Source organism: Sebastes umbrosus, chromosome 20 (genome assembly GCF_015220745.1).
Source record: "Sebastes umbrosus isolate fSebUmb1 chromosome 20, fSebUmb1.pri, whole genome shotgun sequence".
NCBI classification, from domain to species: Eukaryota; Metazoa; Chordata; class Actinopteri; order Perciformes; family Sebastidae; genus Sebastes; species Sebastes umbrosus.
Window position 1 is genome coordinate 19,017,879 of NC_051288.1, and position 13,814 is coordinate 19,031,692.

At 42.7% G+C, this 13,814-nt stretch overlaps 1 protein-coding gene across 4 annotated transcripts in view; it reads left to right on the plus strand.

Moving 5' to 3' along the window:
- dock1 (dedicator of cytokinesis 1) overlaps positions 1 to 13,814 on the plus strand; it is a 213,360-nt gene that overhangs the window by 163,515 nt on the left and 36,031 nt on the right. For 2 of the 4 annotated variants that reach the window (XM_037753937.1, XM_037753938.1), the window contains 8 exons: positions 5,572 to 5,630; positions 6,295 to 6,443; positions 6,779 to 6,814; positions 8,107 to 8,192; positions 8,494 to 8,650; positions 9,559 to 9,599; positions 9,980 to 10,070; positions 13,574 to 13,693. In XM_037753937.1, the coding sequence (XP_037609865.1) occupies positions 5,572 to 5,630; positions 6,295 to 6,443; positions 6,779 to 6,814; positions 8,107 to 8,192; positions 8,494 to 8,650; positions 9,559 to 9,599; positions 9,980 to 10,070; positions 13,574 to 13,693 (739 nt within the window). The remainder of the gene's footprint in view (positions 1 to 5,571; positions 5,631 to 6,294; positions 6,444 to 6,778; positions 6,815 to 8,106; positions 8,193 to 8,493; positions 8,651 to 9,558; positions 9,600 to 9,979; positions 10,071 to 13,573; positions 13,694 to 13,814) is intronic. The other 2 variants (XM_037753939.1, XM_037753941.1) reach the window with 1 other exon arrangement.

Below are 13,814 nucleotides of genomic sequence, written 5' to 3' on the forward strand. Positions count from 1 at the left end.
TTCTCCACTTGTCAGCCTTCCCCCGAAAGAAACAGCCGTTTGATTCGCATACACAAGAAGTGCCATTCCTGGCATATAAGCACAGAAAAGGGATAATCTCTGCCATTGCTATTTCCAGACTGTTTATTTGACATTCCCGAATGTGTCATTCACATACAACCAGGTAGCTTCCCGAGCAACCCGGGAGGATATTATACAGGGGTTGCCAATTTCTCTTTCACCCACTCTTTCTACCTCTACCCACCCACTCTCCCTCTCCGTCTCTGCGTGTCTCTCCCTCCACCTACAGCTCACCTTCTCTCTTTTTACCTCTCCCCGTCTCTGCATCCCGTTTTCCCTGTGTGCTGGCGCATGAACTGTCAGTCCTGCCTGCAATACCAATTATTGTGCCTTGCTCGGGAGCAGAGAACAGAGGGGTGAAATCAGAGTTGTGTCGAGCGTGGCTCTTTAGCTCTTTTAGCGTCGGCTTTTTCTCCTGCGTCACACATGTCTGTTTCCCGGTGCCGCTTGTGAAGTTCTGGTGCGTTACCGGTGTCTGTGTGATCCTCGTTTCCTCTTCACATGTAGGTCGGGACACTGACAACGTGTCTTTACAGACATGTGCTGCATGGCCTGAGTAGGAGGATACATGCATCTGTGTGTAGCCATGTTGCTGTGTTTCCAGTAGGGCTGTGTATAAAGGAGATAAGGTCTCCGGGTTGGGGTTGCCCACTGACATACACACAGAGAGCTGTATAAATGAGCATGCAGCAATGTCATTGTCATGCTACGCGCCGCGAATGAGTGACGAGGAGAGGGAGTGTCATATTGTCAGGTTTTGTGAATATCTCACACGTTGCTTTGCTTCCGGCTTTGATCACATCTCATCTGTTCTTACAGGCCGCTGCTCGTCAATCACTTGTGTGGTTTCGTTCTCTCGTGCTCCGTCGGCCACCGCTGTCTGTATTCCTTTCCGTCTTCATCACCTCGTGCCTCCACCACAACCATTTCCTCCTTTCTCCTCACAATCTTGCTCTATGCCCCCCTGACCCTCCGTGACATTACACAAGCCCCGGATCCACTCTCTGCTCGCCGCCGTCCCTCCATTCTCCCTCTATTATTCTCAAGTCAATCTCTCCGAGAGCTTTCCGCCCCGTAGCTGACAGGTATATGTTGTAGGTCCTGACAGCCGACAGTCATAGCTGCCTGTCTCGCCGCCTGCAGCGGTGTGACAGAACGGCACCCTGCGTCTGCCTCAGCTCAGACGAGGACACGATGCCTCCAGAGCATGCATATACGTAGAGACACAAACATGCATGCTTCACACACATGTATGCTATGAGAACAATCACAGATGTGCGCAGGAATAAATTATAAGACACACTCGAGATGAAAAGTGCGGATAAGAGGCAAAAAACAGTCAAAGATGTGATACATAATGCATGCAGCTTTACAGTAATTTCTAGAGGCAGGCATCTTTTTTATCATCTTGCCAATACTCTGCTTAGAGATCAATCCTTGGGCGACGCTCCCCCGTTTGACAGCTAAATGTGGTAAAGTGTTTTGACCCGGCCAGACTACAAAGAGGTGACGCAGCGTCTTCCTTATGGATTCTTTCAGTGCTCTTCTCCTCTCTGTCTAAATACATTAGCGTGTCTTTGTACAACATTGGCAAAACAATCAATTGGGTTTCTGAATTCCATCAGGGCGCTCCGAAATGTCACAATGTGTGAAAGAGGCTTTGGATGTTTACTAATTAGAGGTCAGGAGAGGTGTAGACTTCAAACTCTCGTCTTTACACGTCTCTGCAATGTCACCTCAAGGTGTCATGCCACCAGCGCGCCAGGAAGAGGAGACAGAGGTGCCACCGTGCCTTCATCAGTCACTCAGTGTGATAGTCTGATGTTAGACAGGCCTGATTGTCGGTACGGGCACACAATGCAGTCGCCTGCAGCGCCACCAGCTGGACAGGACATGAGACTGGAGGGAGGAAAAAGTTATTAATGACTCTGATGCCTCATTTAACTTTAAATGTCCCTCACAGTGGTGGCAGATATTTGATTTATTGTGTTGCAGATGCAATTAGAGTTTTGCATACCTTAGATTTACCCTACTGTTGTATTGATGCACACCTCAACTAACTGGATGTTGTTAGAGTGAGTGAAATCAGCAGTGCATCTATACAAACACACACACTTGCTATTGTTAATTTTCAAAATACTACATACTACAACTAGAGCTGTCAATCAATTAAAATATTTAATGGTGATCAATCGCGCAGTATGTTTCTGCTCAAAACGTACCTTAAAGGGATATTTGTCAAGTATGGGAGTGGGCAAATATGCTGCTTTATGCAAATGTTTGTATATATTTATTATTGTAATAATGTAATCAATTAACAACACAAAACAATGACAAATATTGTCCAGAAACCCTCACAAGTACTGCATTTAGTATTAAAACAATATGCTCAAATCATAACATGGCAAACTGCAGCCCAACAGGCAACAACAGCTGTCAGTGTGTCAGTGTGCTGACTTGACTATGACTTGCCCCAAACTGCATGTGATTATCATAAAGTGGGCATGTCTGTAAAGGGGAGACTCGTGGGTACCCAGAGAACCCATTTACATTCACACATCTGGAGGTCAGAGGTCAAGGGACCCCTTTGAAAATGGCCATGACTGTTTTTCCTGAAGTTGTAGCGTTATTTTGCCTCCTTCAAGACAAGCTGGTATGACATGGTTGGTACCACTGGAAACCTTAGGTTTTCTAGTTTCATATAATGCCAGTACCTTAGGGTTAGGGTGAGCCCGCTACAACTTAATAATCACAAGTTGGGTTAATGCATTAAAGAAATTAGTGGCGTTAAACAAATTTGAGCTAACGCGTTATTATCTTGTTAACTTTGACAGCCCTAGTTCAAATCTAATCTGAAAATGGGTCGCTAGCTTTTGTACAAGGCTGTGAGGTAGTTTTAACCAAATAAAAACATTTTTTTTTTTCAAATAAAGGCCTTTACACACCGGATTCGCACATCAATATATTTTTTCGAACAGTTGTTTGTCTTGTATACTTTCACACAGAGCACAAATATTACGCGGCAAAACAGCGTTTGAAACAAGGTTGATTTTTCTGAGCGAATAAATTGCGAATAAATGCATCAAACAATCACGTTGAGCGGAACGGGTTGAGTCGTGCCTATATTTACCTACCTACACATATAATATTCGCAGGCAATCATTTTGCATTTTCCTCTTGTTTATTCCTCACGCCCCCGGTGTGTAAAGGCCTTTACCTGGCATTATAAGGTGATCTGTAATTTTATACCAGGCACTGTTTGACATTTTAATCTCAATGAATGTTTTAATACATTATTGGCTAACACAATTAGGATAGATTTATCCATAGACTTTGCACACCGCTTCTTTTTTAGCCGTCTGATCAACTACGCAGTCGAGTGCCTTGGTTGAGGGGCAGAGTCTGTGACGGTTTGGCACCGCTTCAGAACAGAACCACAATATTGCGGTTCAGTGCAGTTATTCCCCACGGTGAGCCAGCAGCGAAAATACATCTGATTACTTCTCAGCATGCAATGATGCGGCTAAAGCACGCTACACCAGACCAGTGCAGATACGGTAAAAACAGTCTCTCAGGACTGTTATCTCCATTGTGTCCTCTATATTCTTGATCTTAAAACAATTTCAGGCTTGAACTTACTCTCTTTTCTTATCTATTGTCCAATCGGTGTTCGGAGAACTGAATCCATTACTTTAGTTTCATGTGTGTGATCGTTTTCACAGAACTGGTCTCACTTTCTGCCTTCTTGCCCACTGTTTCCACTCCTGTTAGCCTCTCCATCATTCACTGTCTGTCTTTCCCTCTCTGTCCTTTCCACTTCACTATGTGTCCTCTCTGTGACCTGGGCCTGTGTGTGGCGGGCACGGAGACAAGCTCCAAGCCGCCGTGGAGATTGGTTCACGACCTAGACATGGCAGAGCTGATCAGCTTATAAGCCCTCATTCGCAAACGCTAGACAAGGAGTCAGGACGGGAGCAATCCTTCCAGCTTCTCTTGCAAATCTTTGTTTTATATATGAGGGCTCTCGACACCCCGAGTCGACCTCAGAGAACTAGTACCAACAAAGACTGTCTCATCAAACGCTGCCTCTGTCGTCTGTCAAATACACAAAGCAGAAGACAGACCGCAGCTGACAGCCTGCTGACTGCCGGCGTGTGTGCATGTTGCGAAACTTGCACGAGTGGAAATAAGTCATTAGTGTGCATTTGTATTTCAAAGAACATCACGGAAAGACAAAACAAACTAACTTGCCAGGGTCAGGGCATTGTGAATCTGTTCAAACAGTCTCATTATATGCTTGTGTAACGGGTGTCATTCAGGCTTAGATGAGGAGGCGCTCAAGGAACTGCTCTCCAACATTTATTTAGCTCAGGAACAGGAAACACATATTATTATAATACAGTTTATTGATTTTAAAAGCTTGGTCACTGCACATATGGACCTCGATCAGAGCAAAGCAGCACTCAGAGGGGCTATGAAATCCATTTTTATGCCTTTGCGCCGGCAATAGCCATGGCCAGAGGCATTATATTTTCAGGTCTGTACGTCCAACCGTCCGTACCGTTCTTGTGAACGCGATATCTCTAGAACACCTGGAGGGAATTTCTTCAAATTGGCACAAACGTCCGCTTGGACTCATGGATGAAATGATTCGATTTTGGTGGTCAAAGGTTAATGTGACCTCACAAAACATGTTTTTGTCCATAACTCAAGAATTCATATGCTAATTATGATAATTGTACACAAATGTCTAACAGGATGAAATGTTGAAGTGATGACATTTTGGACAGACATGCATGTAAACTGCAACTTGACTGGTTGGTGGAGGTATACAACCGCGAGGCGGTAATTCTAGTTAAATCTGTGACACCAAGAACAAATGAAGATATGTCAGATTTTTTAAAAATGAATAGCAACGAACACTTGGTTATTGCTACCGTCCACAACCTTGTGAGTCTGTGTGTGTCATCATGGTAAAATGTGGTCCTGGAGACACCTACTAACACAGAAGAAGTTTTGAGTAGGTGTCTGTCTGTCTGTGTGTGGACAGATTTTGTCACCACGATAGCATCACAACCGTGCAACTGTAACTTTAGAGTTAATGAAGGCCGAGTTCGAAAATGGGTGTGGTCCAAGCCAGGGGGCCGGAAGTAGGGGGGGTAGGAAGTGTGGAAGGGGCCCTCATTTTACGCCCCTGTTCCGATTTGGCTTTGCAGCTGGTGTGATCCCATCGCAAGATAATCTTTAGTTTTGTGTTGCATCTCACTTCCTTTCACTGCATCGACCGTGACAACATTGACATTGACTTTGGATCTAGCAGCTGCGGCACAGCTGGAGCACGACACAGCCATTCATACATACAGTATATTATGCTGCGTTAAACAGTTAAGATTGTCAGCAAACGCTTCGCATGAGTCTTTCTCTAAATCAGCTGAGCTCCAAGTCATTTGTATCTTCTGTGCCACGATCTGACTGCAGCTTGAGTAATATTTGATTCTGTTTGTGTTTCAGGTACCAGGACATGAGAAGACAAATTGGCTTCGAAATCAGGGACATGTGGTACAATCTAGGTAATTTAACCAATATTGTTCAGTTTGACTTGTATCCAAAGAAAATTATGGGGAGTTTTTTTCTGAATGAATTCACTCAAAGATCAGCGAAACAAACTGCAGTTAGCAGCAATTAACATGTGTTTAAGTTTTTCTCCAGTCATGTTTATGATTATCTGCCAACTAAGTACTCTCAGAGTCATTACGAGTCAGCTCGGCAAACAACAGCAGCTAAATATAGACAATCATGTGTTAATTAGCTTTATGTTGTTGTGTGATGAGAGAGACTCTGCAGTCAATTCTCACTGGAATGAAATTGCGATAGGGGGGTTGTGGTGTTAGATTTGGGCACCTGTTCCTCCTTTAAAATCTTCTCATTGTAACCTACACCATCTGATCCCTTAATTGCAGCTTTCCACCAGATTAGATTGACTCATTCACTGGTTTTTAATGAGCATCTTGCTATTTTTTACCTGAGGTGTTGAAGTTATTTACCGCATGATTGTCATAGAAAATTCCGATGAGAGACTTGATAAACACGGGGAGCCAGATTTTGTATTTGTTTTTAACCGCTAATTTTAAATCTGTAGCACATTAAGGATTAGTCATTCCTTGTCAGAATCAACATGTCGTACTTGAAACTGAAATTTAACATGCGTTTATGTGTCTTTTTTTCCTCTCTAAGGGCCCCACAAGATCAAATTCATCCCAGAGATGGTGGGTCCCATCCTGGAGATGACGCTGGTTCCTGAGATCGAGCTGCGAAAGGCCACCATCCCCATCTTCTTTGACATGATGCAGTGCGAGTTCCACTTCACGTGCAGCTTCCAGCGGGTGCGTCCAATACAATGACGAAGCAAAATGACTAGGGCTGTCAAAGTCAACGTGATAATAACGCAAATTTGTTTTAACGCTTTTACACATTCAATCTTTCAGATGTTGTAGTGGGCTTAGTTTTAAAGCTAGAGTGAAGATACTGGTATCATATGAAACTAGAAAACCTAAAGAATCCATGTCATACTAGCTTGTCAGGAAGAAGGCTAAATAACACTCCAAATTTACACTAAATTTTGGCAAGGAAAAACTGTTATGGCCATTATCAAAGGGGTCCCTTGACCTCTGACCTCAAAATATGTGAATGAAAATGTGTTCCCTTGTCCCCTTTACAGACATGCCCACTTAATGATAATCACATGCAGTTTGGGGTAAGTCATAGTCAAGTTAGCACACTGACACACTGACAGCTGTTGTTGCCTGTTGGGCTTGAGTTAACCATGTTATGATTTGAGCATATTTTTTATGCTAAATGCAGTACCTCATTGTTTTGTGTTGTTAATTGATTTTCACGAATAAACATATACATACACTTGCATAAAACAAGCATATTTGCCCACTCAATTAATCACTATTAAATATTTTAATAGATTGACAGCCCTAAAAATACCAAAATGACTCAATGAAATGTTGAGGTGGGAATCTGAGGAGGCGTAAACACTAAAACAGAAAAAAAAAAAGTTTCATAGCCATAAGCTTATTTGTAATTCTGCAAATCTCATTTTGTTGTGCTGCGATTATCAACAGCCACGGTAAGTGGAACTTAATGTTATGTTCCCGTTACCGTGCAAAATGAAGCCTTTCTGCATGAGGAAATCCGTTTGGCTACAGCTGTTCAGCCATAAGATGTCTCAGGCAGTTTTCAGCTTTGTGATGTTTATGTGGGCGCCCTAAAGTATGTGACACTTATTGTACTTGTATCAGAATTGTAAAGCAGCACAATGGCGTCATGTCTCTGCTGGCCCCTTGTAGTCCTGTGTAAGACAGTGGTAGTTTAAGGGAAGGGGAAGGGGAGCGCTGCTAATTAAGTCAATGTGTCAGTCAGGTTCTGGCTCATTGGAGGTGAATGCCACTTTTCATTCTTTCCCTTCAGTGAAATGTGATCAATTTCACATCGGCCTGACTCTTTTTTTACGCTGTAAGCCAGTAATATTTCCTTCTCCGTGTGTGTTGTAAATCCTGGGCTTAACAGAGAGCAGCATTTATATCTTTTCTTACTTGGCTGCACTCTCCTCTCCTCTCCTGCTCTGTATTTGTGTCTGGCCAACACACAAGCAAATAAAGAAGTCAGTGAAAATTGGTTTGTTTCAGAGCAATAAAACCAGTTTTTTTATAAAGCTGCTACATACAAATATCAGAGAAATAAGGTCCATGCATCACTGTCACAGGCTACAGCAACAACAGAGCCAAAAGTAAAGGGGATGTGTCTCGAGATGCGGCCTTGTTCTGTGTTCTAACCAAATTTATACAGATAATAATAAGATAAGAGAATAACGAACAGAAGATACCAGCTGGACGATTAAAGTCGGAGCCCAGATCCCCTCAGCCAAAGCTTTGATGCAAAGAGAGAGAGAGAGAGAGAGAGAGAGAGACAGAGAGATGCCGTTAATGAATTGAAAAATTAGCCACACTGATTATTTACGCCTGCTCTGTCTAATTGCAGTTCGAGAACGAGATCATCACCAAGCTGGATCACGAAGTGGAGGGGGGCCGCGGAGACGAGCAGTACAAAGTTCTCTTTCAGAAAATGTAAGTGCTGATTAATGGGCAGGATTACGCCTGAGCCTCTCTCACAAGTTAGGTAATGCTAATTGCGACATGGCACTCCTCAAAATAATCACAGTGTGCTGATGATCACACGGCTATCGCAGCTTGCCACTGTGATATTTGCTTGCAGCACAGTTGGATGCTAACTCTGCTTTAATGTGCAAAAAGAAAAAAAGATTGTTTCCCTTCAAAATCCATAGTGGCAAAAAGTCAGACATTTTAAACTGTGGAAGAGCCTCTTACACACGCTTCATGTTTGTTTTCTTTCTTTCCCACTCCAAAGTTTACTGGAGCACTGCAGGAAGCACAAGTACTTGGCCAAGACGGGCGAGAACTTCGTGACTCTGGTGGTTCGTCTGCTGGAGAGGCTGCTGGACTACAGGACCATCATGCACGACGAGAACAAAGAAAACCGCATGAGCTGCACCGTCAACGTGCTCGTAAGATGCTTTCTTTTTCTCACACAAGCCCAGTAATGATGACACATGGAATCTCCTACATGAATATGTATGTGTATGTAAATCACTCCAACAATAGTTATCAATGAGATTCATATTATCAACTCCAACGCATTGTTCAGAGGCTACTGAACTGAGACACAGTTGTGACTCGGTTGGTGGGCAGTGCTTGGTATATCCTCACAAATGTTCTCATCTTACAGCTAAACAGTACACTACGAGATGTTTCTGAAAACATCTGAGGAGAGAAATAGGCATTACAGTAACAGAATATTGATTCATATTTGATCAGCGCTGCCTAGTTTGACCGTTTGATCGGAGTTTGCGAGTGATTGACAGCCGCTCAGAGACGGCAAGGCTCCAGCTCGTCTCTGATTGGTTGTTTTCCTCCGGTCTGTGAAATCTTGCAGATGCCATTAGGAGCACCGGAGGACACCGAGACACATGATTTTTTTTTTAATTTCGTTTTATAAAAATAACTTTTTTTTTTTTAATCATATTTGCTCCATTTCTACCCACTGCTGCTTTAAGTACAGTACTGGCGTTTACCGGAGTCATGTTCTCTCAGTGCCAGATGGTGTAAAATGTAAGTTTAAAGTTTCAGCCAGGGGAGCAGTGCGACACTGATGTCAGCCAACTTACTTCCTTGTCTTTAGTAAATACTAAACTCTTCCTGCTGCGAGCCAGGACATTATTTATCCATATTTTACCAAATTGAGTTGTCACACTGCCAAAATTTTGTTCTTTTAAATAGATTAAAAAATAATCTACAGTCTAGTGATTTCTGGAGTTGTGCAATGTAAGCATGAAGCACTGAACCTTTGTAAACAGTACAATGACACTGCTGCCACTGGATCCATTTTAATGGTGTGTCTCTTTCCTTCCTGTAGAACTTTTACAAGGAGATAGACCGAGAGGAGATGTACATCAGGTAAGTCACATCCAGCCTTTTGAGACATTTCACACACACCATGAAGGTACTTTACATACAGTACATTAGGTGACTCTACGCTGTGACTTTCAGTTAAGTTAAATTTACCTGCCAAAGACTTATTGCTGTACATTTTGGCCCTTTTCTTCCCAGCTGTATGTCCCGAGAGATCCAGAAATAACATATTTGTTTTTGTTGAAATACCACATTTCCACAATCTCGCCACTTAGAGTTTTCCAATCTTTTTGTCAAGCTGTATTTGAGGTAAATCACGTTGTCAAGACGCATCAGTCTAGCGGAGTTAACTTTCTGTCTTTTGTTAAAAAGTGTGAGAGGCCCACCCAAACGTGACCCATAAATCATTGCTTTTTTCCTGCCAGGTACCTGTACAAGCTGTGTGACCTCCACAAAGAGTGCGACAACTACACCGAAGCTGCCTACACTCTGCTGCTGCACGCCAAACTGCTCAAGGTACACAGACACAATATCCACAGCAAAAAAATAAACTCCCATAAAAACTTCAAACAGAAGCCAAATACACCGCTAAGCTGTTGTCGGGCAGATGGCATTTAACCTCAGGCATTAAACAAGTGTGTATCAGTGAATTTGAATGTGTTCGGGATTTAGAGAGATAAGGCCGCATCCCTTTAATCCCAGCGTGGCAGGAGATGGCTGCTAAGAGGGCAGACTTGCTGAGCAGCATGTTTTTCACCTTGCGTAGTCGATGCAAATCACGGTTAGTATCTGATCTCTCCTGGAAAAAAAGAAAGCTGAGACATAGTTTAAAGCAGAGGATGAAGCGGCAGCAGCCACCTGAGGTGCTTCGAGATAAAGGTGTACTTTTACTGTCCTCTTTGTCAGCTGGAAACGAAGAATCCTCTATAAATCACAGTGCGAGGCGCCTCTGGTTTTAGGTGGAAAACGGGGTATGTTTCTACCACATTTTAGGCGTAACGATATCTCAAATTAGATACATAAATATGTATAAGCCATCATGAAGTGTCTCCTTTAAGATCACACCTTTTTTTGTTAACGTAGGCCTCCTCTAGGTCTCGGAAAGTTTTTTATCTTTGCCAAAAATATATCACATCCGCACGCAGAGCTCCTCACACAAAGAGCTGCAGTGTCTATTCCCAGTCGGGGGTTTGGTATACCCTGAATTTTGGAGTTGTTCCTCTCTGCCTTTTATCCAAAATGGTCGCACCCCAACATCTCATCTGTATTTGCATAAATAGCTGGCTGCATCAGCCTTTGTGCAGGTCCCGACAGGGGAGAGAGAGCAGGCTGTGACTGAATCACATTTTCCTCGCCGAGCATTTGCAGGAGTTGTTTTTGTTGTTATCTTTTTAATTCTGCTCATCTCCCGGCAGCTGTGGCGTTCCTGATCATACCTTCAGAGAGGGACTCGCTATTATATTGTGGAAATTGGCTAATTTGGATCCGCCAGAGTCTGAATTAATCCTTTCTTCTCCAATAAGCTGTCCCGTGTCATCTTTGTCCTCCCTTTGTATTCACATACAGGCACGTGTAAACAAGCTTGAATGATGGATGCATACTTCTGCATCCACCAGTAGTTAGAGAGTGAAACCGGCTCCAGTAGTAATAATTAGTTCTCCAGTAGAGTACCTGCAGCAGTATAATAACGGCTGATGAATTTACATCCCTTTGTGTAATGTCAGAGATGCATCAGCACTTTAGTTCTGTCGATGCAGCGTCACCAGCCATCCATGAATAAGCGCAGATCCTTTCTACCCTGTAAATGCCGCAGTTGAGCTGTAAAGGAATCAATAACCTGATCCAAAGCCTCCCAGCATCCCTCCTCACGCCACAGCAACAATGTGCAGAGCAATTACTTTTTCACACATCTCCAACACAGGGTATGCAAATTCCTCGGCTTTGCTATTCAAATGTGGCCCCCTCGCACACAAAAAAACTTGGTCCGGCTTTCACAGAGATCTTAACACTTCAGGTTACTCACAACACCAATTAAAAGCCGGCTGGTAATGAATCGGTCCTGGCAGCGCGCACAGGATTATGCCTCCTCGACACAGAGGCCAATCAGATTGCCCGTCTCCCTGTTAGCCAAGCTGCTCTAGCTTGTCAGAAACCTCATTATTCTCCATGCTGATGCATGATGGAGTACACGGTCAGCACAAAAGGATACCCCCGCAGTCTTGTTGTTTTCTTTTTGTTTTTGCATCACTCTTCCTTGTCTGCAAGTTCTTTACAAAATCAAGCAAAATGTGTAATGAATGAGATTACGCTGCTGCATGACTCGATTGTATCTGATGGTTATTGTTAACATGAGTATAAGTGATGCTTCTCTCTGCTCCCATAGACCAGTAGCCGACTGGAGCACTATTTTGGGTTGTGGTGATACTTGAGCTAAATACTATAACAGCATTAATGTTGGCAGCTGTTTTAGATTTTAGCCTTAGTCTTAAAATGAAAATGCTTATTAGTTTTAGTCAGATTTTAGTCAGATTTTAGTCAGTTTAGTCGACGACAACTCAAAACGCCAAATAGTCATTACGTTTTTAGTCAATACTTTTAGTCAAAATGTTTTCTCTCTTAATTTTGTCGGCTATTTTTTTGTGTTCATGTTTCAGTCAATCGAGTCTAGCCAAACCGATCATTTTGTCAATTTCGTCAAACTTATTTCACAAGATTTTATCGTGTTATCTGATGAGAAACACAGGTTATTAATGATGATTAAGAATGCATCTTTGTTGGGGGCGCCGCTGTAGCTCACCTGGTAGAGACCTGGTAAATATGCATTAATAAACTACCCAAACCTTTATGCATTATAGTAGCACAATTGTCAGGACTGAGGACACGGAGACGGACTAAGTGCCGCCACCGCAGCGCAATGTGTACGTTTGAGAGAGCGAGAGAGTGACAAAGAGAGGGGAAGAGAAGGTTTTTAATTTTTTAACCTCTTTAACTCCTTGAGGGCGCCGGTGCCCTCGGCCAAATCTAATGTTTGCAGAGGCTGTTTATTAGGAGCAGTTTTAGAGCCAAAAAATAAAATTCTTGCAGAAATCTCCACCAAATCACAACATGGCTTTTTCTATGGTTGTTCCTCAAAGTCTTGGTGTCTTAATGTGGTATTTTTGGAGGGATTTTTGATCATTTTTGATCAATTCTCGAGTGGTAAAAAAGGGTTAAATTTTGCACCAAATCCGTGTAACAAATGGTATCAACACAAAAAATGCTGCAACAACTTGTGACAAATGACAGAGCATGGGAATGATCATCATATACATCTATCATAAGCCCTTATAGTACACTTTCACAATTCATTTTAATTAATTAATTAATTAATTAAGATTTATTTCTGATTTATGATTAGAAGAACTTAACACACAGTGTTGAGCTGCGTCTCAGATTGATCTTCAGGTTCCCAGCTTTCAGATGATGTCCACCACTTCTTTGTGACATATACTGCTGACCTGCTATCTCCCCCTAAAGACCCTCTGCTCCCCCTAAAATAGACATTAACAGGTCTATGAAAAAGTAGGATGGAGTAGAAAAGGTTAAACTACATTTTAGTCTCGTCTTTTTTCATCAATGATATTGCATGTTTGATATTGTTACCGTTAGTGTTTAATAACCTTGTCTCGTCTTAGTCATGAAAAAAAGGTCATTGATGAACATATTTCGTTGGAGATCCGTTAACAAAATTAACACTGAACTATAACAGCAAGTATTAGTCACAGAAAGTGAAAGAATGTGTTGCACTGACTCTCTCTCTGAGTCATTCAATATGTATCGACGCATGTTTCATTGCCCATGTCTCAAGTTTCCCTCATGCCCAGCCCGAGCACAGGGCAGCTTTAAAAAAAGAATTACAAATCAATCGCATCCATTTGCATCGGCTATAACTCAGCGATTGATTTCTTGTCACCTGTTCCCAGTTTGCTCCGTATTGTATCGCACAGCGTTGACCCCAATGCTAACTTGTCCTCCTGTAGTGGTCGGACGAGCAGTGTGCAGCCCACCTGACCCAAAGAGACGGCTACCAGGCCACCACTCAAGGACAGCTCAAGGACCAGCTCTACCAGCAGATTATCAATTACTTCGACAAGGGCAAGGTAAGAAAACACGCACACATTCTGGCAGAGAAGAGTGGTCGTAATCATGATAAATCCTGGACTCTGAGGATGCTATTTTTAGAGGCTGTCATCTCTGTTAAATACCTCTTCTGGCATGAGA